The 18,945-nt window shown below is 45.3% G+C and overlaps 8 protein-coding genes across 9 annotated transcripts; 2 read left to right on the plus strand and 6 right to left on the minus strand.

Annotated features, from left to right (window-relative positions):
• Positions 1–1,780: 1,780 nt before the first annotated feature.
• On the minus strand, positions 1,781–2,943 carry Atox1 (Antioxidant 1 copper chaperone). The gene is made up of 3 exons (XM_018101374.3): positions 2,732–2,943; positions 2,563–2,638; positions 1,781–2,351 (listed from the first exon to the last, which is right to left on the minus strand). The coding sequence occupies exons 1-3, from the start codon at positions 2,735–2,737 to the stop codon at positions 2,218–2,220; spliced, it is 216 nt and encodes a 71-aa protein (XP_017956863.1). The 5' UTR covers positions 2,738–2,943; the 3' UTR covers positions 1,781–2,217.
• Positions 2,944–3,072: 129 nt separating this feature from the next.
• LOC108651560 (galactose mutarotase) lies at positions 3,073–4,482 on the minus strand. The gene has a single exon (XM_018101359.3). It carries the CDS (start codon positions 4,248–4,250, stop codon positions 3,147–3,149), a length of 1,104 nt encoding a protein of 367 aa, XP_017956848.1. The 5' UTR covers positions 4,251–4,482; the 3' UTR covers positions 3,073–3,146.
• Positions 4,483–5,029: 547 nt separating this feature from the next.
• Positions 5,030–6,654, plus strand: LOC108651557 (tenascin-R). Of its 2 annotated transcripts, none has more exons than XM_018101356.3 (4): positions 5,030–5,226; positions 5,290–5,832; positions 5,892–6,439; positions 6,505–6,654. In XM_018101356.3, the coding sequence occupies exons 1-4, from the start codon at positions 5,164–5,166 to the stop codon at positions 6,620–6,622; spliced, it is 1,272 nt and encodes a 423-aa protein (XP_017956845.1). In that variant the 5' UTR covers positions 5,030–5,163; the 3' UTR covers positions 6,623–6,654. The 2 variants fall into 2 exon arrangements, with proteins under 2 accessions (XP_017956845.1, XP_017956843.1); XM_018101354.3 differs by having other exon boundaries at positions 5,032–5,226; positions 5,886–6,439.
• Positions 6,655–6,955: 301 nt separating this feature from the next.
• Positions 6,956–8,634, minus strand: LOC108651556 (putative fumarate hydratase, mitochondrial). The gene is made up of 3 exons (XM_018101353.3): positions 8,402–8,634; positions 7,332–8,340; positions 6,956–7,269 (listed from the first exon to the last, which is right to left on the minus strand). Exons 1-3 carry the CDS (start codon positions 8,534–8,536, stop codon positions 7,010–7,012), a joined length of 1,404 nt encoding a protein of 467 aa, XP_017956842.1. The 5' UTR covers positions 8,537–8,634; the 3' UTR covers positions 6,956–7,009.
• Positions 8,635–8,738: 104 nt separating this feature from the next.
• On the minus strand, positions 8,739–10,398 carry LOC108651555 (putative fumarate hydratase, mitochondrial). Its single transcript, XM_018101352.3, has 2 exons — positions 10,103–10,398; positions 8,739–10,042 (listed from the first exon to the last, which is right to left on the minus strand). The coding sequence occupies exons 1-2, from the start codon at positions 10,286–10,288 to the stop codon at positions 8,771–8,773; spliced, it is 1,458 nt and encodes a 485-aa protein (XP_017956841.1). The 5' UTR covers positions 10,289–10,398; the 3' UTR covers positions 8,739–8,770.
• A 95-nt stretch (positions 10,399–10,493) lies between these two features.
• Positions 10,494–11,905, minus strand: LOC108651558 (galactose mutarotase). Its single transcript, XM_089260018.1, has one exon. The coding sequence runs from the start codon at positions 11,661–11,663 to the stop codon at positions 10,533–10,535; it is 1,131 nt and encodes a 376-aa protein (XP_089116144.1). The 5' UTR covers positions 11,664–11,905; the 3' UTR covers positions 10,494–10,532.
• Positions 11,906–12,059: 154 nt separating this feature from the next.
• Positions 12,060–13,036, minus strand: ORMDL (sphingolipid biosynthesis regulator orosomucoid 1-like). The gene is made up of 3 exons (XM_018101370.3): positions 12,769–13,036; positions 12,545–12,696; positions 12,060–12,482 (listed from the first exon to the last, which is right to left on the minus strand). The coding sequence occupies exons 1-3, from the start codon at positions 12,943–12,945 to the stop codon at positions 12,347–12,349; spliced, it is 465 nt and encodes a 154-aa protein (XP_017956859.1). The 5' UTR covers positions 12,946–13,036; the 3' UTR covers positions 12,060–12,346.
• A 72-nt stretch (positions 13,037–13,108) lies between these two features.
• MED1 (Mediator complex subunit 1) lies at positions 13,109–18,709 on the plus strand. Its single transcript, XM_089260017.1, has 4 exons — positions 13,109–13,275; positions 13,331–14,686; positions 14,749–16,610; positions 17,301–18,709. The coding sequence occupies exons 1-4, from the start codon at positions 13,248–13,250 to the stop codon at positions 18,561–18,563; spliced, it is 4,509 nt and encodes a 1,502-aa protein (XP_089116143.1). The 5' UTR covers positions 13,109–13,247; the 3' UTR covers positions 18,564–18,709.
• Positions 18,710–18,945: the final 236 nt, after the last annotated feature.

Below are 18,945 nucleotides of genomic sequence, written 5' to 3' on the forward strand. Positions count from 1 at the left end.
ACAAAAAATAATAATAAATGGTGAATATAATAAAATGTATTATAAATATTATTTTATATAGCTTTATTTTCATAATTAAATGTCTTATAAATATTAAAATATAACTTTAATTAAATATAATGTTCTCGTGGTAGATCAGATCAAATAAACCACTATATATGAATAAAATATACTACATTACTATTAATTTAAAAATACCCGTTAAATTTATTATACTATAAAGTCACGAATCAAAATTTATAATAGATAAGTTTTATGATATATAATAAATTTATAATAAATAAGTTTTATAATACATAATAAATTTATATGAAATAAGTTTTATAATATATATAAATATATATATTTTATGCAATAATTATAGTATAATTATAGGTACTCTCTTTTACAGCTTGTAGAATTATGGTTAGATTGCAGATCTCGTAGACCATAATCAGAGAGCAAAGATGCAAAAAGTGTAAAGAGAGCTCTTTGATATATGTAATTAGTGCAGATCGCTCTGAAAAGGCATGATATTGCATATGATTAGATGACAGAGCATATTACAGTCGAGCTGGCAGGCAGTTGCTGCCACAGCCTGCGCAGCTCATAATCAACATTGTTGCGAGGAATGTTAATGCTGCTCATTAGTTGTGTGGCAATGTGTAGGGCACCAGTGGCACACCAGCTGTTATTTTACTGAGGCAATTTAAACGGCATTAGCGCTAATAATTTGCGTTTACCTACTGCCTGGTGCCTGCTGCCTGCTGCCTGTTGACTTCGAGGATGGGATTGCGTCGGGGCAGCGCCGTAATCTGAAAATCTCTTGCATCACTTGAGAATAATCATTGGGCAAGGACGTGACTGCTTCGTTGACGTTTATTGTGACAGCCGCGCTGTGGTGACTGCTTTCTCTGTGCCTTCTGCCAGAATAGCTGGCTGCAGCAGCCTTCAGGTGCTTAGGTCTCGATGCGGTTCCGTTCCTGTGTCGCTGCATGGGGCATAAATCAACGTGAGCCGCAAACTGCAACCACAACAAAGCAAAAGGTAAAACGCAGGTAGCGACACCATCGACGACAACGACGGCGACGACGACAACATCAAATTCCGAAGCCTCCAAACAAACGCAACGTTCCGTTTGTCGACCCAACTCTAAACTCAATTAGTGCATTGGTATAAGTGTGTGTGTGTGTGTGAGTGTGTTGCATTCTTTGCATGCCAATGTGGCATTTGATTGATAATTTCGTTACGCCTCGAACATGTTTCAAAATACATTTTTGATAGCTTTGGGGTCGCCCTTCGCCCCTCCCCAGATTTATGACATATTACGTTCCCAAGCCTCTATTGTTTACTGCCATTGTTAGGCATTAGCATGATATTTGTCGCTGATTCGTTTGGACAACGCGCTTCGAGCATGACTAAGTGCCCGCATTCGACTGGAATCCTCTTATTTATGGAGTCCGTCTCTTCGTCTTCTTCATAGACATAGAAGACAATTAGGTTAGCTAGCAACAGAAGCCAACAAAGAGATTCCGTTACCATGTATTTGGACGGGCATTGATTATGATCGTGATCGTGATTAGATTAAAGTTCTACAATCTCAATTAAAAACTTCAATAGTACTAAGATTTGCACAACATATTTATTTATTATTATAAGATTTATAATCTTAAAAATTGTAATTTGTTAAAATTTGTATATATGTATGTAAATTGGTATATCATAAGAAGGTAATTGGCATAATTTGTATGTATTTAATTATTAGCTGACTTGTATTGGATATATTTAAAATATTTCTAAATATTTGATTGGAGCATTTATTTATTGCATTTTCTACTTAGTTGTTAAAAATTTGAATTTTAAATTCTGCATCTATGGGAGTATAACTCTTTTAATACAAATACTATCTTCTTGAGATACAATTTTAATGTTCCACTACTTAAAATTTGGAGTTAAAGCAAATCCATAAGCAAACTTTGTAGATAAGCTGCCCATGCCTATATCATGTTCGTTTGATGAATTGATGATTAATGTATAATTTGTAAGGTTTCATCTTGTCGTACGGATGCATCACGCTGTAATCTTGAATGATTTGATGTGGGTGTTTCTCACATTATGACATCGATGGCATCGACAGGCAAAGCAAAGGCAATCACGAAATCCATTTGAGAATTCCATTTTATATTAGACTTCAAGTTTCAGTTTGCCGTATTTCTGAAACTTGCTCATAAACTCATCTCATTTCTTCACACCAACATATGACACCGTTTTGCCACTCTTGCGCAGCTGGGCCAACAGTTCGTCGGACGATAAGTTTGAGGTGACGGTTACTGTTTTTGCTTCCAGATTGATGTTCACTTTTTCCACCTTATCTGCAAAATGCAAAAATCACATTTTAGTTGATAAACGCGCCCAAACAAATGCCGTCTCGCTGATAAGCGACACTTGTATTAATATGTACTTAAACAGGAATGAGTGTACATACATACACACAGCACAAAGCCTAAAGCTGAACTAGCCTATGTAAATATATACATATGTACATATATGTATGTACATACATACATATGTACGTATACGCACCACCTAATTTGGATAAGACCTTTTCCACGGCGCCGGCACATCCGCCACACGACATTTCCACTTTGAACTCATGAACCTAGCCGCAAAATGTATAATAATGTCAATTATTATTGTTATTCAAGTTTAAATGATTTTAAGTGCATTCTCTAATTGTGCTTGCACTACGTACTGGCATCCTGCTGTTGGTGCTGTTGCTGCTGCTTGGACGACTCGAGTCAGCCGTAGTATGCTTATAGATTTGCGGTAAGTTAAACAGCTTGAAGCTCCTTTCTATTATTGTTGTATTAAACGTGGCACACTCTATTCTCACAAGCGTTGACAAACAATTAAATACTTTTTCTTTTGTGTTTGCACTGTTATTAAGGCAATCGATGGAATACGATAGTCGTGTTATGCTGTACTGCACTTATCGATATATCGATACTGAAATAAACAGTCCGGTAGCACCGTATAAATTCTCATCGAAATGATGTATCGCTAACGAATTAAAAATAAATTTCGATAAACACATGATGATATACTACTAATTTATTCATAATTTATTTGTATGCACATCTTAAACGTTGTTTATCAGATACCCAATTCTACACACGTTTTGGGCATGCGCCAAATCTGTAAACTACTTGATGATCATATAACTGACCCGGATTAATAATAACCGTTGGAAACTCCGGGTTGTTCACTGCATCAGGATATTTTTGAGTTTGCAAACAGAACGCACTGTGCTGTGAATAATGTGCACCTCCCTTTCCAACATTGGGAACATCGCCGCGGTCTTCTTGGGGCAGACCATTTGCAGTAGAGAAATGCACACCAGGTTGATTGGTGTGAATTTCCACAAAACGACCCGAGCATGGGTGAACTGCGCGGGCAACTAGCTTCACTTGATTCGGATCCACATCGACGCAATAGTTGTTATCAAACCCGCTAATGGGACATCGATTAACCTGATTGAGGCGTTTGCCCAAATTTGTTAAGGTGGAAAAGTCGTAGGGTGTATTACGCGTTGGCATTAATTTCCCAGTGGGTATTTGCTCGAGGTCCGTGTCCACAATCTTGTTCGCCTTGATCATTATCATATGTTGGTAGAGTGTGTCCCTTCCCGAACTGTGGCCTGCAAGATTAAAAAGGCAGTGGTGGCCTATGTTAATGCATGTTGTCTCTTTCGCGCGCGCCTCGATTCGCAACCCTAGACAACCAGTTTCATTAAGTGAGTAGTTAATGTTGACTGTTACTTCGCCCGGGTAGCCCTCGTGCCCGTCTGGTGAGACGTGTTGAAATGTGACACCGTCCTTGTGTATGCCAACCACATCCCAAATAACGCTATCAAAGCCCACATAGCCACCATTCAGATGGTAAAGATCCTTGTGGTTTCGAGATAGACTTATGTCCTTGTCACATAGCCTAAAACGGCCACGTGCCACACGGTCGGCAACGCGCCCTACTATGGCTCCCACATAGAATTTCTGGTTGCGGTAATAGCCAGCGACATCGTCATATCCAAGACAAACGTCCTCCAGCTTTGCATTAGCATCAGGCACCCTGACGCTCTGTATAATACCGCCCAATGTCAATATGGCCACGGACATGCCCTTCTCTGTACACAGTGTGAACCGGCGCACATGATCGGTCTTTTGGGTCATGGGATTAACGGCAATGCCAAATACATCTTCCACCACTCGCACCATCTTTATGCGATAAATTTGAGGTTTTAAGACAAAACAACAATTTCGAATATCATGGGTCAAAAAAAAAAATTTTTAAATGTAATTAAATGTAATGCCTGTCGCTCAAAACATCCGAATTTTGCACAGCCAACTTAAACAGAAGCCAAAACGAAAGATATTTGTATAAAATTTACAAAATACAAAAAGTACGTTTACTCTACATAAAATTTCAATCAACAATGACTTAAAAACATTACTCCCCCATAATTGAAGCAAAATATTTTCAAATTCAAGCTTACGCTTTATATATAAATGCTTTTATTAAATAGGTTTTCTAAAATAAAAAATGCATTCTAATATTGAGCTTAATATTAATCTAATTTCGTAACTGCTCAAATATGAGCATTTTCAAATAACCGGATTGATCACAAAATATCGTTCAGCTTGGAAACGATTGCACGATAAGTGCAACTACACGATATCTGAATCAGCTGTGCACAGTCGACTCGCAAGTTTAGTATTTTAATTCTCAGCATAAATTTGGAAGCATCGATAGGCCGATTATCTAATACAAATTTAATTCAAACTATTAATTCAAACTGATGGGTCGAACGCTTCGCAATATTAATATTTTTAATATTCAATCTGATAATAAATAAGTTTTACTGAAGGGACTGTGAGCCCATTGAGAGGGATAAGGAAAATACCATTTCTAATGAATAGATAGCAATTTTTTATTCTACATTTGAGTTGAATTAAAAAAAACTAGTTTGCCCTGTATATATTCTGGATATATCAGTTATGTCTCAAACTGTTATCACATAGCTTGCTGTTGTGGTAAAATTTGTCTGACATTTAAGCAAAAAAATCAGATGTGGACGAGTCAACATTCAATGGAACTTCAACAATTTCAATGCCATAAATTTTTACCATTATGAATACTCAAAATATATTTACTATCCAATTGGAGCAAGAGGACACATCAGAGAAGCCTGTGGTGAGCGTTGTTAAAGGTCCTTGCTGACTAGTTAAATGATATACGCGCCCTGTTCTTGTATAGCCGCCGAATGAGTGGGAAATATTACGAGAAAATACCTGCAGTACCATTTCTCAGCTGAAGAAAATTAAATTGTCGGTGTACAAGGAGAAGCTAAATCTATACAGCGAGAAATGTAAAATCAAAGATGATGTCATCCTGGCTCTTCAAACATGCTTGGAAACCTATAAAAACACAAATGAGAATAATAATGAACTGATATCATTCCTGAAGACGAAACTCGCTGAAAGACATTCCAAAATGGTCGCACTGAAGAAAGCGCATGATAGTCAAAACGCTGGCTACGAGTCTACGATTTGCGAGAAAAATGAAATGATCAATACACAAGATGGCATTATTAAGGTAAAGGAGAAACAAATCGAGGAGTTGACGAACAAAATTAAGCAGCAATACGAATTAGCTATTAAGTCTGATGAACTGATTTCCTCGCTAAGAGCCACTATTGAGGATAGTGAAGCAAAAGTCAAGGAGAGAGATCAGAAAATAACACAACTCGAAACTGAGTTAGCAACCAAGGCGGAAAGAATACGGACAACTCAAAATCTGGTAAGCAATTGGATAGTCCAGCCGAATCTAACTATATATAATGTTTACGCAAGCTGAAGTTTGATGCCGCACTGATGCTCTGTAAGCAAAATGATCGTTTGGTTAGCGGTACGATCAAGGAACTGCAGGAGATTCTATCGGGAGAGAACAGATCCGAAATCAAAGTCGTCTCCCTGCCCCGCATTGGTCCAATTAAGGTGGCCGTCGAAAATGTCGCAACTGGCCCCTGCTGGATGATCATTCAGCGTCGTGGTTATAAGATGGTGGACTTCAATCAAGGCTGGTTCTCCTTTGTGGAAGGCTTCGGCAACTTGGACGAAGATTATTGGATTGGGCTGGACAAGATACATGCAATGACCAAGAGTCACATGCACGAACTGTACATCCACTTAGTGTTCGCTAATAATGAGACTCGATACGCCTATTATGATAACTTTGCCATCTCGGGCAAAAGTGACGACTACAAGCTGAGATCCCTCGGCAACTACGTGGGCAATGCAGGAGATGGACTACGCACACACGAACACCATATATTCAGAACAATCAGGTATGATACCAAGACCACCGTGGAGTACAACCGCTGGTGGCAACATGAGTACCCCAATTGGTGAGTAGAGACCCGAAATTAAGCAATATTTATATCCATCTCCATGGCAAACGGTACAATTCTAGCAATCTGAATGGAACCTTCAGTGAGAAAACTGAGTTCGGTGTTTGGTGGTGTCGATGCAATGGCACATATAAATTTGTGGAATCCGTACAAATGTTAATCAGGCGAAAGCAAGTGTAATTTTAAAAGTCAATAAAATCGTTTTTGTTCTATTTTTACCATTATATTGTATATATACATATATATCAAAATTTATAAATATAAAAACTTTTTGAAAATCTACTAAGATTTAGCGACCTTTAGATATTTTGACGGTATAGAGTTCAGTGGCTCCGTTGGGAGGCTTTACTACATATTCACAGTTCCCCTAAATTATATCTGCATATTATTAAGGGATTGAGATCAATCGGTATAGTATAGAATATATTATTTTATTATGGATATCTACAATTTAAGCAATCTGAAGGGCAATTGAATATAACCCATTTTTCCTTTTTCCAAGTGATATGCATATAACATAATACATTCGAGTTTATTAACGGCTTAAGAAAACATTAACAAACTGCCTTAGGTGGGACCAAGCATATTTTCCGGACGCACCCATTTGTCATAGTCTTGTTCAGAGATGCCAGCAACGAGGGCCTCCTGCTTCAGAGAGGTGCCATTCTTATAAGCTGCTCTGGCTATTGTGGCCGCCTTGTCATAGCCAATGTGTGGATTAAGTGCGGTCACAAGCATCAGAGATTCGTTCAAGAGCTTTTCTATCCTCTCCTTGTTCGGCTTCATGCCAACAACGCAGTTCTGGTTGAACGCGTGGCAGCCATCAGCTGAGAAATGAGTCAAGCACTTAGTCTAATATTCAATGGAAACTCGAATGATCGAAAAATACTTAGCAGCTGTATCGAACGCAGAACGTTGGACGCTATCAAAGGCTTGAAGGCATTCAGCTCGAAGTGCCCATTAGAACCGCCCACAGAGACTGCCACCTGATTGCCCATTACCTGGGCGCAGATCATGGTCAACGCCTCGCATTGAGTGGGATTTATTTTGCCCGGAATTATCGAGCTGCCCGGCTCGTTCTCTGGCAGCAAGAGCTCGCCCAAGCCACAGCGCGGCCCGGAGGCCAAGAATCGTATATCATTGGCAATCTTCATGAGGCTCACGGCAATGGTGTTCAATGCGCCATGCACCTCGACCATGGCATCCCTGGAGCCCAAGGCCTCGAAGAAGTTCGGAGCACTTACAAATGGCAGAGATGTGAGCTGAGCAATGCGTCTGGCGGACTTCTCGGCGAATCCCTTGTAAGTATTCAGACCGGTTCCCACGGCAGTGCCTCCCAGAGCCAGTTGGTAGACATGGGGCAAGACCGCATTGATGCGCTCCAGACCATTGGTTAGCTGCTGCGTATATCCGCTGAACTCTTGCCCTAATGTCAGCGGCACCGCGTCCTGGGTGTGAGTGCGTCCAACTTTGATAATGTCCTTCCATTCCAAGGACTTGGTCTGGAGAGAGTCGCGCAGGTCGGTGATCGCCGGCTTCAGCCCCTTGACTAGCTGAAGCGCTACCGCAACATGTATGGCCGTTGGAAAGGTGTCATTTGAGCTCTGAGATTTGTTCACATGATCATTGGGATGCACCGGTTTCTTGGAGCCCAGCTCGCCGCCCTGCAGCTCAATGCAACGATTGCTAATCACCTCATTGACATTCATGTTCGTCATTGTGCCAGATCCCGTTTGCCAAATGGGCAGTGGAAAGTGTCCCTCGTCGTACAGCTTGCCCGAGATGAGATCATCGCAGACAGTCGAAATGGATGAACAGATCGAGCTCTCCATCCCATACTCAAGGTTGACCTCAGCGGCGGCCTTCTTCACTATGCCCATGGCCTGTATAATGGACTTCTGTGTAGATCATGCGACCACATAAATATCATATTTCCGCATGTGTCTGTCGAACACTTACCGGCATGCGTTCACTGGGATCCCCGAAGGGAAAATTGTTCAGACAGCGCATAGTCTGGGCCCCAAAGTAACGATCAGCTGGCACCTCGACCGTCCCGAGCGTGTCGCTCTCAATGCGACTTTGCGACATACTCATCTGTTTGATTTATATCCCTACCCAACTGTAGTATATACACATTTAACTATGTATTGACTGTTTAGAATTTCTATTCTGAAATTTTAGGGCCAAGCCTACCTGATATGTAAATATGTATGTATGTATGTATATGTATTTCTAAATACAATAAAAGAAAAGTAACACTCAATGTAAATTTGTATGTATTGATCATACTTTATTAATCTTTAATAATCTTACTGTCCTAGTCACTTTTCATTGATAGCTGAATGATAAGAGCTTGTCCACATGCAACCACTTTTCTAGGTCAGCATTGGAGAGGCCTTTCTTGTAGGCCTCCCACTTGACGGTGGTGCCATTGGCATAAGCCAGGTTGGCAATTTCGACGGCCTTGTCGTGGCCGACGTATGGCTGGAGTGGCACTGCCATTACAAGAGATTGATTCAGAGTCTTCATAATGTTCTCCTCATTCGCCCGGATGCCCTTGAGGCAGCTGTTGGTGAACCCACTCAGGCCGTCGCTCAATAGACCGATGGAGCGCAGCACGTTTGAGGCGATCAGCGGCATGAAGGCGTTCAGCTCGAAGTGGCCATTGGAGCTGCCAATGGAGACGGCCACCTGGTTGCCCATCACCTGGGCACAAATCATGGTCAGCACTTCGCACTGCCTCGTGCTCACATTGTCCGGCATCAAGGAGCTGCCTGGCGCGTCCTCCGGTAACACGAGCTCGCCGAAGCCACACCGTGGACCGGAGGCCATGAGTCGTACATCATTGACAATCTTCATAAGACTGACCACAATGCTGTTCAGCTCGCCGTGCAGCTCGACCAGAGAGTCCCGCGCACTGACCGCCTCAAACATGTTGGGTGCGGACACGAAGGACAGCCCCGTGAGCTCCGCAATGCCACTGATGCACCCAGCTCCAAAATTCGCGCTGCACGATTTACACGCACAGCCCTCGCTATTGAGAGAAATTTCATGGAGGCGCTGCATGCACGATTCCAGTCGGGTGCTGTTGTTGATCATCATTTGCTTGTAGCCGCCGAAGACGTGCCCGAGGGTCATGGGCTCCGCATCCATGAGATGGGTGCGAGCGATCTTGATGATATGCTTGAACTCCTGCTCCTTATTGTCGAGGACCTCAATGAGCGCTTTGATTGAAGGAAAGAGCTTCTCATTCAGCTGCATGACCACGGCAATGTTGATGGCTGAGGAGAAGTTGTCGCAGCAGCTCTGGGACATATCCACATGTCCCACGGCATCCACTGGCTCCTTGCTGCCCACCTGGCCGCCCATAATTTCGATGGCGCGATTCGAAATCACCTCGTTGACATTCATGTTGGTGGACGTGCCAGAGCCCGCCTGCCAAATGACCAGGGGGAAATGATTCTCATCGTATAACTTGCCGGAGATGACATCGTCGGAAGCCTTCAAAATAGCATCGCAGATGAGTGGCTCCAATCCGCTCTGCCTGTTCGTTTGGGCGGCGGCCTTCTTTATGATGCCCAAGGCTACGATGATGGGGCGCTGCGGGGAAGTGCTGTCAGCAGCTTACATTAGATGACTCAATCAGGGGCGCCTACTTACCGGCATTCGCTCTTCCACGCCACCTATAGGAAAGTTCATTACCGAGCGCATTGTCTGCGGCCCGTACATGCGATCCAGAGGCACGCGTATTGCGCCCATCTCATCGTGCTCGATCCTTGTATCCGCCTGGCTCATGCGAGCCAGCTTATACAGCAGACCAAACATTTCCTTTTGATCGAACGACATCTTCCAACTAATATGGGAACCAAAATGTGTATTAAAGTGGGAAGAAAATGTGTCTGGAGACTAATGGGATCTAAGTTTCGAATATAAAATATCATTTTATTTGATTTCACACAAAATCAACTTCAATTAGTGCAGAGGCTACTATTTATATTTATATTTATGTGACGAGCAGTGAAACTTGACTATAAGAAACAGAAGACTAATAGAATACTATAAATCTGTAAGCTGTTTTATTAATCTATTACTATTTATTACAGCAGCATTTCCAGGACTGTTCGACGACAAACTTGTATATGACTTCATGGAGGTACTTTTCGTTGGGGTTGAGAAATATGGAGGGAAAATCGTGATTTTGATGGTTGACAGCATCCGGAAATTTCTCGGTTTCCACGCAAAATGAGCCGTGCTTGCGATAATGCGAACACTCCTTGCCAATCATGGGAGCATCACCCTTCTCCTCGTCCGGCAAATTGTTGGCCGTGTAGAACTGCAGACCCGGCTGATTGGAATAAATCTCCATGGCACGGCCGCTGGGTGGGTGGGCCAGCTTGCCAATCAGATTGGTGCCCTCCTTGCCCTCGTTAACCACAAAGCAGTTGTCGTATCCCTTGATTAAACGATTATCGAACTGCTTCAGCCGGTCCCCAATCAACACGGGTATACGCATATCAAAGACCGTATCGTCCACATCCAGGAATTCACCGGTAGGAATTTGGTCGTCATCCGTATCGATAATCCTCTTGGACGCTATCTCCACTGTATGCTCCGCCAGTCCCTTAAAGCCGGCATTGTGGCCAGCCAAGTTAAAGTAGGCATGATTGGAAAGGTTGATGGGAGTCGTTTTGTCCGTAAACGCCTCGTAGCGTATACCCAATCGATTCTGGTTGTCCAGCCAATACGTTACGGTGACAGTTAAGTTGCCTGGATAGCCCTCGTGCCCATCGGGCGATACATGCTTAAACGTAATACCCAATATATCTGATTTACGTGCCACCTCCCAAATTACGCTATCGAAGCCAATAAAGCCGCCATGTAGCTGATACGTGTCCTTGAAGTTTTTCGTTAGCTCGTACTTGGTCTCACCCACAGTGTACGAGCCATTGGCCACCCGGTTCGCCACACGGCCCAGAGTGCCGCCAATGTACGCGTGCTTGGTATTCACATAGCTGGCAATGTCGTCGAAGCCAAGGCACACATCCTCGATCTTCTGATAGGCATCCGGCATGCACACGCTCTGGATGATGGCGCCTAGCTGTATTACCGAAACGGACATCTTGTTCTGATTGGTCATGGTGAAGCGACGCACCATTTCGGGCACTTTGGTGAAGGGATTCTTGGCCAGGCCAAAGATTTCTTCCGTGATTGTAACTGACATCTTCCTAGCTCTGCTGTTGGCCCTGGTCAAACTGACAAATTTAGTAGCTTCTTACTCGAATAATAATTTAACAATAACTGCCAGGCAGCCTGACACACACCTCTTATTATTGTACTTGAATTCCGTAAAGGTCGCGCGCTATTGCAGCAAAGTCAAAAAGGGCAATGGATGCAGATCGCCAGCGCCTCATAAACTGATGCATTTTGCTTTGCGAATGTAATTCTTTATATTGTTGAAGAGCGACGTTGCTGATAAGCTTATAGATCTATCTGTATGCATGTGCCTACATACATGTGAGAGACTTGTATAACCACTGATCAAAGAACACGCTCAGGTAGTAGTTGATTAGCGCACAGACGACACAGTCCGTATATAATTTGAGACAGTACAATGTAGTAGATGTATTAAGTATCTCAGCTATATATTTGTCCGCATTTTAATTACACATTTTGTTTGAAATACCTATCTTTATGACAGTTATGGAATCGATAATTCATTATTATTTTTATCGATACACATTAGTCAGTGGTAAACAGAAGTATATTTACACAAATCCAACAGCCAGTTAAATGCCAGCTACCTGCTTAGTCTATTATCTATAAATAGTATATACATTGAACTCATTGAACGATAAGCCCACCTGCCTGGCAGAAATTATTTACATTCATATATGCGACTGCATTTTAGTACTTATTAATATTAAACAATCGAACACCATGGAACTGCGGCAACTTTGGCAGCGTGACAACAACCAAGGATATAAAATTTGCAATGAAATGCTCAGTGCTGTTACGGGTGTACAGACATGTCAAAAGGAATCTGCAATAATTATAAATTAATGAGCAATTTAAACAGTATTACATGTATAAATGTCGACGCACAGAACAATTGGCACAGCAGTTAGAAATTTTCGAGTTGGAGTTAATTGAACGCCATCATCTATTTGCTCCCAGTGTGTCCATTGCCGACTGGCGTCATTCTCGATACTTAGCCAAGGAGCTCCTTTGACTATATGTAGAAAATACAAGTGTGCCTGATAGAAATCAATAAATAGTAATTCTAGTAAATTCTACGTAACTTGCGTGGCAGATATATGTATACTCACTACGTTGTGCAGCAAATTAGTTGCGGTCCAGGCGGCAGAAATTGTAACAAAGGGCACTGATAAGAGCAGCAAATGCACAAAGAGCAATCCAAGAAAATAAGCAAGCCAGAAACCACGGGCACTTAGCCAAGAGCTGTTTGGATTTGTTTCGCCATGTCCGCCGGCAATAGACGTCATTTTTGTAGGGAGTTGCACTTAAGTCTCTGCGAGTTTTGGTAATTGTTTTATACAATAGAGATGAACGCAATGCACAATACAAAAGCTACTATCGCTATCGATTGTTATTTCCCAGCACTAGTTGTATCGATATGCCAACGAATCTGAACTAGTAGGTTCACAAACACTAATTGCATTTTGCAATGAGAGTGGCATATTTTTCGAAGCCGAGCAACAGACATATAAGATGCTTGTATAAAAGTGATTTGCTTTAGTAAAACCGATTTTTATAATGTCTTATTAAAACTAAAAAAGCCGTAAAAATGAGTGGAAATCATTTGAAAAGTGGAGGTAAGTGCTGCAAATAAAAGCGATTGTTTTTTCTGATTTACACTGATCCCCGCAGCCGGCTATAGCGGCCATGTACCCCTCACAATCTCCATACCGAGCATTGAGCAAAAGAACAAGCAAATGCAACAGGAGACGCTGATGGAGAAGCTACGCGCCAAGTACCGCAACAAGCCAAAGAGCTACGACGAAATCAAGAAATCGGTGCGCATGTACTTCATAGAGAAGCACTATCCGCTTGACCCGCTCTGCAAGGCAGCGCTGCAGTCGGCATTGGATAAACTGCAGCACTACATCAAAGTCACGTCGCGGCACGGTCTTGTAGAGCGGTTGGAGAGTCTATCTCGCCAGCTGGGCCTCAAATTCATGGAGGACCAGCAAACGCTATTCATTTCCACAGACATGTTCTACGTGGAGATCCTGCTGGACGCCAGTGGCAACCTCAGCGATGTCAAGGTGCACCATGAGTGCAAAATTGACCAGCAGTCGAATTCCAGTGCCAGCTCCACAGAGTTGCTGAATTGCCTGAAGGCAGGCGACTTCGCTGACTTCACAGTACAACTCGAGGGTCTCTCTTCCATTTACCAACTGAACGCGGAGCCAAAAGTCAAGAAGAAAGCCTTCGTCGCGCTGCAGGCCATGGAAACTGACATTTTCAGCCTCTATCAGCAACAGCTGCAGCTGCAGCAACAGCTCAGCAGCAGCACTGATAGCTACCACATCATGAACAACTCCTCGGTGGGTTTGGTCCTGCAGCGACGAGGTGGGCACCCGATGAAGCTGACTTACTTCTGTCCGCCCCTTCACCTGATCGACAAAAAGGTGAAGGGCGAGAAAGTGCCCACTAGCAGCGGAACCGCGAGCAGAGACCTGAGCATTGAGCAGGTCATAAAAAGCCCCAACGGACTCAGCGTCACGCTGAATCTTGAGGCCTCCTCTGCGAATAAGCTGCAAATTCTGCCGATTGTCAGCATCACTAACGAGGCTGGATTGGCTCTGGAGCAACCCGTCTATGAGCCGCTCACGCAGAACAACTCAATGCTGATGCCGGCCACCTATGTCCTGCGCCTCAGTAAGCCGATGCCCGTCTGCATTGCGTCTCTGCGAGCTCTGGGTCTGCCGGGCCTCACAAGCAATGCAAACGAGGAAACGACGACAGTAATGAATCTAATTGTGCAAACAGCCTCCAGGCAGTTGATCAAGAACACCCAGAAGGGCCTGTACGTGAATCTGCCCAAGGAGACGCACTGCTACTTCTTCACGGACAACCGCAGGCTGAAGGGCACCATGATCTCGTCCCTACCATTCACGGAGCCTGCGCAAGTACCGAAAATAATCGCGTTTCTCAAAAAGCAGGCGCTGTTCTACACGCTCCTCTCCAGCTGCATCAGAGAGCAACAGAAGCAGTACAATGGTGGGTAGAACCTCTACGAAATTGAATAGCAATAATCTGATATCCGAGAATCTTTGTTACAGACATGGACAGCACCGTCATCTTGGAGGTAACTGCTGTTTCGCTCAGTCTGATCACAGTGGAACTGCAGCATCCGTACGAGGAGTCGCTGGCCACAGTTGACTTTATGCTAGATGACGGCCAGGCGACCTGCACCATTTACTCCGTCAATGACGAATACGAAGCGCTCTCCGAAAAGCTCACCAGGACAGTGCGACAGGTGCTCTCAATTCCGATGGTTATATACAAGCTGCTTAAGTGCTGGGATGAGGAACATCAGAAGAAGATGCACGGCAACTTGGCCCCAGGCGCTGGCACCGGGAGTGGCGCACCGGGTGGATTTAGTGGAACAGGAGGTGGTGTTGGCGGAGGAGGCGGCGGGATGCATGGAACAAGCAACTTCGGACAGTTCGCAATTGATGCAACTGGCGAGGGCGGCAGTGGAACTGGCGGCGGATTTAGTAGTCTTGCCAATCTCAAAATGGACTCTAAGGTGCGATCCCTGGCAGATGCATTCGCTGCGTCTACTTCAGCTGCAGCTGCTATTGCAGGCCTCATTAATTTGAAACGTGAGACCGATCCGCAGTCCAGTGGAGGAAGCAGCCCTGTCCTCCCCTCCAGCTCTGGGCTGGAATCCAAGGCCACCGAGCATGAGATCGCCGACAAGTACAAAAATATCTGGAAAGATAAAACGCCCAACCTGAAGCACTGCGTCAGCATCACGCCCATTGCTGGCGATGGCAAATCTCCAGTACAGCAACAGCAACAGCAACAAGTGGACGTGCAGCGCACGGGCGGCATCGAGATCATACCACTGAATGCGCCGCCGAGTGTGGGCGCCACACCGAGCACGGGGTCTCCAGCTACAACAATCACCATCACACCTATCACTGGAGGTGCCAAAGAGGCGGGCAAGGAGGCGAAGAAGCCGATCCCCAGTGGAGGTGCTACCAAGCGACCCCACGAGGGCACCTCCTCTTCGAGCTCGAGCAGCGGCACCGGCAGCAGCGCCTCCAGCGACGCACAGAAGGAAAAGAAGCGCAAGAAGAAGCGGGACGACTCGCCCATGGGGCCTCCAGAAAAGGTGTATTCGCGTCAGAACTCGCCAGCTTCTGGCGGGATGACGGACGCCTCAGCAGGGGCTGGAGTTGCGCGCAAGTTCTCGTCGCCCTCAACCTCATCTTCATCCTCGCCCAAGGGAAGCAGTGCCTCGGCTGCAGCTGCCTTGGGCCTGATGGCCGGCCAACCGTCAGCTCGCCCAAGTCCCAAGCATTCCCCCGTGTACAGCAGCCCAAAGCACAACAGCAGCAGTAACACGGCCTCGAACAGCCCTAAGTCGCCGTTCGGGACGCTCTCGCCCAAGCACGGATCCTCTGGCAAGCCGAGCATGTCCACTCTCAAGAGTGCAACAGCGGCCACCGGTCTGAGCCTCAGTCCCAAGGGTGAAAAATCCATCTCGGGAGGTGGAGGCGGCTCCAACATTCCCTTGTCCACTGGTGGCTCTGGCTCTAACTTAGGGCCAAGTGGAAATCCGTCTATGCTGCGGCCCGTGCCTCCGCTAGCCAGCAGCAGCCAGTTGCCCGCGACTATAAAAAAGGACAAGTCCATCGTCAGCAGCTCAACATCTGCTGCCCCACCGGGGGTGGCAGCTGCAGTAGCTGCACTCAAGAGCTCCCAGCAACAGCAACAGCAACAACAGCAGCAGCAGCAACAACAGCAACTGAAGTCACCTGTGGCCAGTTTATCGCATCTGGCTGCAGGTGGGAATCTGAGCAGCTATGGGGCCCCAGCCGTGGCCGCCTTGGAGCTGAATGCACTGCGCAAGGGAATGGCGGGAGCGGGAGTGGGATCGGGATTGGGCGCAGCTGCGGGAGCGGTAGGTGCGGTAAGTCCGTTTTCAATTTATGAGTAGCTCTCGTTGTGTGCCCACCTCCGCTTCCAACTCAACCCCCACCCCACCTGCACCTCTAACCCCTAGTTGATTATCTGTTTCCATTTTTGCATACAACTAAAACTCTGATCGGAGTGCAAAATATAAAACGAATAATTATAGTCTTATATTACTTTTATTATAAATAATGCGCTGTCACTGCTGTAGTTTTTGTTCCTTATTTTTATCTGATCTACTGTATGTTCTGTTTGTAAATATATTTACTTTTATTACCTATTTTCTAACTGCAACCGTGTTATTTGATCTTAATAATCCCCGTGATGGGCTCTATGCTTAAGTAGTCCTAAAGAGAATCTTCCTGTATGTAATCTACTTGCACGTTTAGGTTTGGATTCGACTATATTATTATTTTCATTTTGAGAGATTACTCTTATCTGGTATTCTTTCGAGTATTCCTTATATACCTCTGGCAAACTTTATACTAACGAGTTACTTTCTGTTTCGCCCTTCCTGCACACTTGCTGCGGTCCTGGCATGACTCGGGACCTTAACCCTCAATCGACACTGTGCTACTTTTTGATTGCTTTAATTTGCGTTCTCGGTTCGTTTTTCATTTGTTTGTCTTCACACACACACACACACAAACACCCACACACGCACACAACCACGCGCTTCCTTTGTCAGGTTAGTTTGATGACGTCGACGGCAGCTTCGACGGCAACCATCCAAACCACAACAACAGTAGCGGATTCCTTGGGCACCGCAACAGCAGTGGTGGAGGCGGGAGCAGCAGTGGGAGCAGCACATGCAACAGCAGCAGCAATGGCAGCAACGGCACAGCAGCAGCAGCAGCAGCAGCAGCCGCAGCGAGCAGCGCCACATAGCACCGACAGCTCCAGTTGTACTAGCAGCAGCGCCAGTGCGGGAGCAGTCTCTGGGCTCTCCACGGGGTACATGGTGAAGCCGAGCAGCCAGGAGGGCCTCAAACTAACCATCAATAAAACGAGTAGCGGAAAGAGAGAAAGCAAGGGTGGAGCGACGGGATCATCTGCGTCCGCATCCGCATCTGCGCCCTCGTCCACGTCGTCTTCAACAGGCAGCAAGAAGCAGCACACGGGCCTAAAGCCAGGCGTCAACAGCGGACCAGCCTCGAAGAAGGGACTTTCATCAGCTTCGAGCACAGGGGCAAGCGGTTCTGGGTCCAGCAAACACCTCTTCCAGAAGGCCAACTCCTCTGGAAACTTGAGCAGCAAACTTGGCGGATCTGCATCGCTAGGCGGTGGCTTGCCACTAACGAAGAGCAACAGCACCAACTCTTTCCAGGAACACAGTGTGCCCAAGCGCCGACCCAGTATGTGCAGTCCGGGAACTAGTGGTGGCAGTGGAGGTGGATCGCAGCGGAAGTCATCATCAGGATTAGGGCCTGGAGGGGGAGCGGGCAGAATGTCACCAGCGGCCTTGAGTGGATCAATGTCACAGCCACCACCTCGCTTCGATCACCACACAGACATGATGACAATTCTGCAGTACGCCTCGCCCACCATGGCAGCCAGCATGGAGGGTTTCATCAAGGGACTGCACAACAAGTTTCAGATACCCAAATTGTCTCAGCGGCCAAGCGGCAACAATGGCGGAGGTGGGCAGACTTCTAGCACCACAGACTCGGCGTTAGCAACAGGCACATCAGCTTCGTCTTCCTCTTCAGTCTCCTCCTTGGAACAACAGCAGCAGCAGCAGCAGCAGCAGCTTAACGCGGACTTAAGTGCTCTAGCGTGCAGCTTAACCTCCACGTCCACATCCACGTCCAATATCAGTAGTGGAGGGCAGAAGCCTTCGACAGGTCCCTCCGCAGCGAGCGATTTGCTGCTCACTCTAGGAAGCAGTGGCACAATGGGATCAGGTGATGGCATCGACGAGGAGCTGCTCGCCAGCTTGGCCGGCGAATGACAGCTCGAGCTGATTCAACATCCCTCTGCAATCCAAACTTAGTTCAATTAATGTGTTAAAGGCCTTCGGCTGTACTCTGACAATGAGCTGTTGATTTTAGAATGTCAAATAGAATAAGAATTAAATATTTAACTAATTTATCCGCATTAGGTTGTTGTCTTGACCAACTATGAGGTTACAATACATCTATAACATATGTATAATCCTTGTTAAATAAGATTATGTATTAGCACTAACCAAAGAACACATAGACAAGACATGTTTTCTACAGCTGGAAACTTAAATTTTTTCGGCTCGGTCTCTGGAGGTTCGGGAAGTGGAAATACTGCGCGACAAAAACAGTGCGTTGTGGGCGCTTGATCGAAATGATCCCGATTCCGTA

Source organism: Drosophila navojoa, chromosome 4 (genome assembly GCF_054131105.1).
Source record: "Drosophila navojoa isolate 15081-1374.11 chromosome 4, UAZ_NAV_1.0, whole genome shotgun sequence".
In the NCBI taxonomy this organism is placed as follows: Eukaryota; Metazoa; Arthropoda; class Insecta; order Diptera; family Drosophilidae; genus Drosophila; species Drosophila navojoa.

Bases quoted from the DNA above. Each gene is read 5' to 3' on its own strand.
- MED1 (XM_089260017.1), top strand. From the start codon at position 13,248: ATGAGTGGAAATCATTTGAAAAGTGGAG. The intron at 14,687-14,748 runs GTGGGTAGAACC...TCTTTGTTACAG, and splicing joins GCAACAGAAGCAGTACAATG to ACATGGACAGCACCGTCATC. The intron at 16,611-17,300 runs GTAAGTCCGTTT...TTCCTTTGTCAG, and splicing joins CTGCGGGAGCGGTAGGTGCG to GTTAGTTTGATGACGTCGAC.
- ORMDL (XM_018101370.3), bottom strand. From the start codon at position 12,945: ATGACGTCTATTGCCGGCGGACATGGCGAAACAAATCCAAACAGCTCT. The intron at 12,697-12,768 runs GTGAGTATACAT...GATTTCTATCAG, and splicing joins CTAATTTGCTGCACAACGTA to GCACACTTGTATTTTCTACA. The intron at 12,483-12,544 runs GTGCGTCGACAT...TAATTATTGCAG, and splicing joins ACTGCTGTGCCAATTGTTCT to ATTCCTTTTGACATGTCTGT.
- Atox1 (XM_018101374.3), bottom strand. The intron at 2,352-2,562 runs GTGCGTATACGT...TGCATTTTGCAG, and splicing joins GGTCTTATCCAAATTAGGTG to ATAAGGTGGAAAAAGTGAAC.
- LOC108651556 (XM_018101353.3), bottom strand. From the start codon at position 8,536: ATGAGTATGTCGCAAAGTCGCATTGAGAGCGACACGCTCGGGACGGTC. The intron at 8,341-8,401 runs GTAAGTGTTCGA...TGATCTACACAG, and splicing joins ATCCCAGTGAACGCATGCCG to AAGTCCATTATACAGGCCAT. The intron at 7,270-7,331 runs GTATTTTTCGAT...CTCATTTCTCAG, and splicing joins GCGTTCGATACAGCTGCTAA to CTGATGGCTGCCACGCGTTC.
- LOC108651558 (XM_089260018.1), bottom strand. From the start codon at position 11,663: ATGTCAGTTACAATCACGGAAGAAATCTTTGGCCTGGCCAAGAATCCC.
- LOC108651555 (XM_018101352.3), bottom strand. From the start codon at position 10,288: ATGTCGTTCGATCAAAAGGAAATGTTTGGTCTGCTGTATAAGCTGGCT. The intron at 10,043-10,102 runs GTAAGTAGGCGC...ACTTCCCCGCAG, and splicing joins GCGTGGAAGAGCGAATGCCG to CGCCCCATCATCGTAGCCTT.
- LOC108651560 (XM_018101359.3), bottom strand. From the start codon at position 4,250: ATGGTGCGAGTGGTGGAAGATGTATTTGGCATTGCCGTTAATCCCATG.
- LOC108651557 (XM_018101354.3), top strand. From the start codon at position 5,164: ATGAATACTCAAAATATATTTACTATCCAATTGGAGCAAGAGGACACA. The intron at 5,833-5,885 runs GTAAGCAATTGG...TGTTTACGCAAG, and splicing joins TACGGACAACTCAAAATCTG to CTGAAGTTTGATGCCGCACT. The intron at 6,440-6,504 runs GTGAGTAGAGAC...GTACAATTCTAG, and splicing joins CAACATGAGTACCCCAATTG to CAATCTGAATGGAACCTTCA.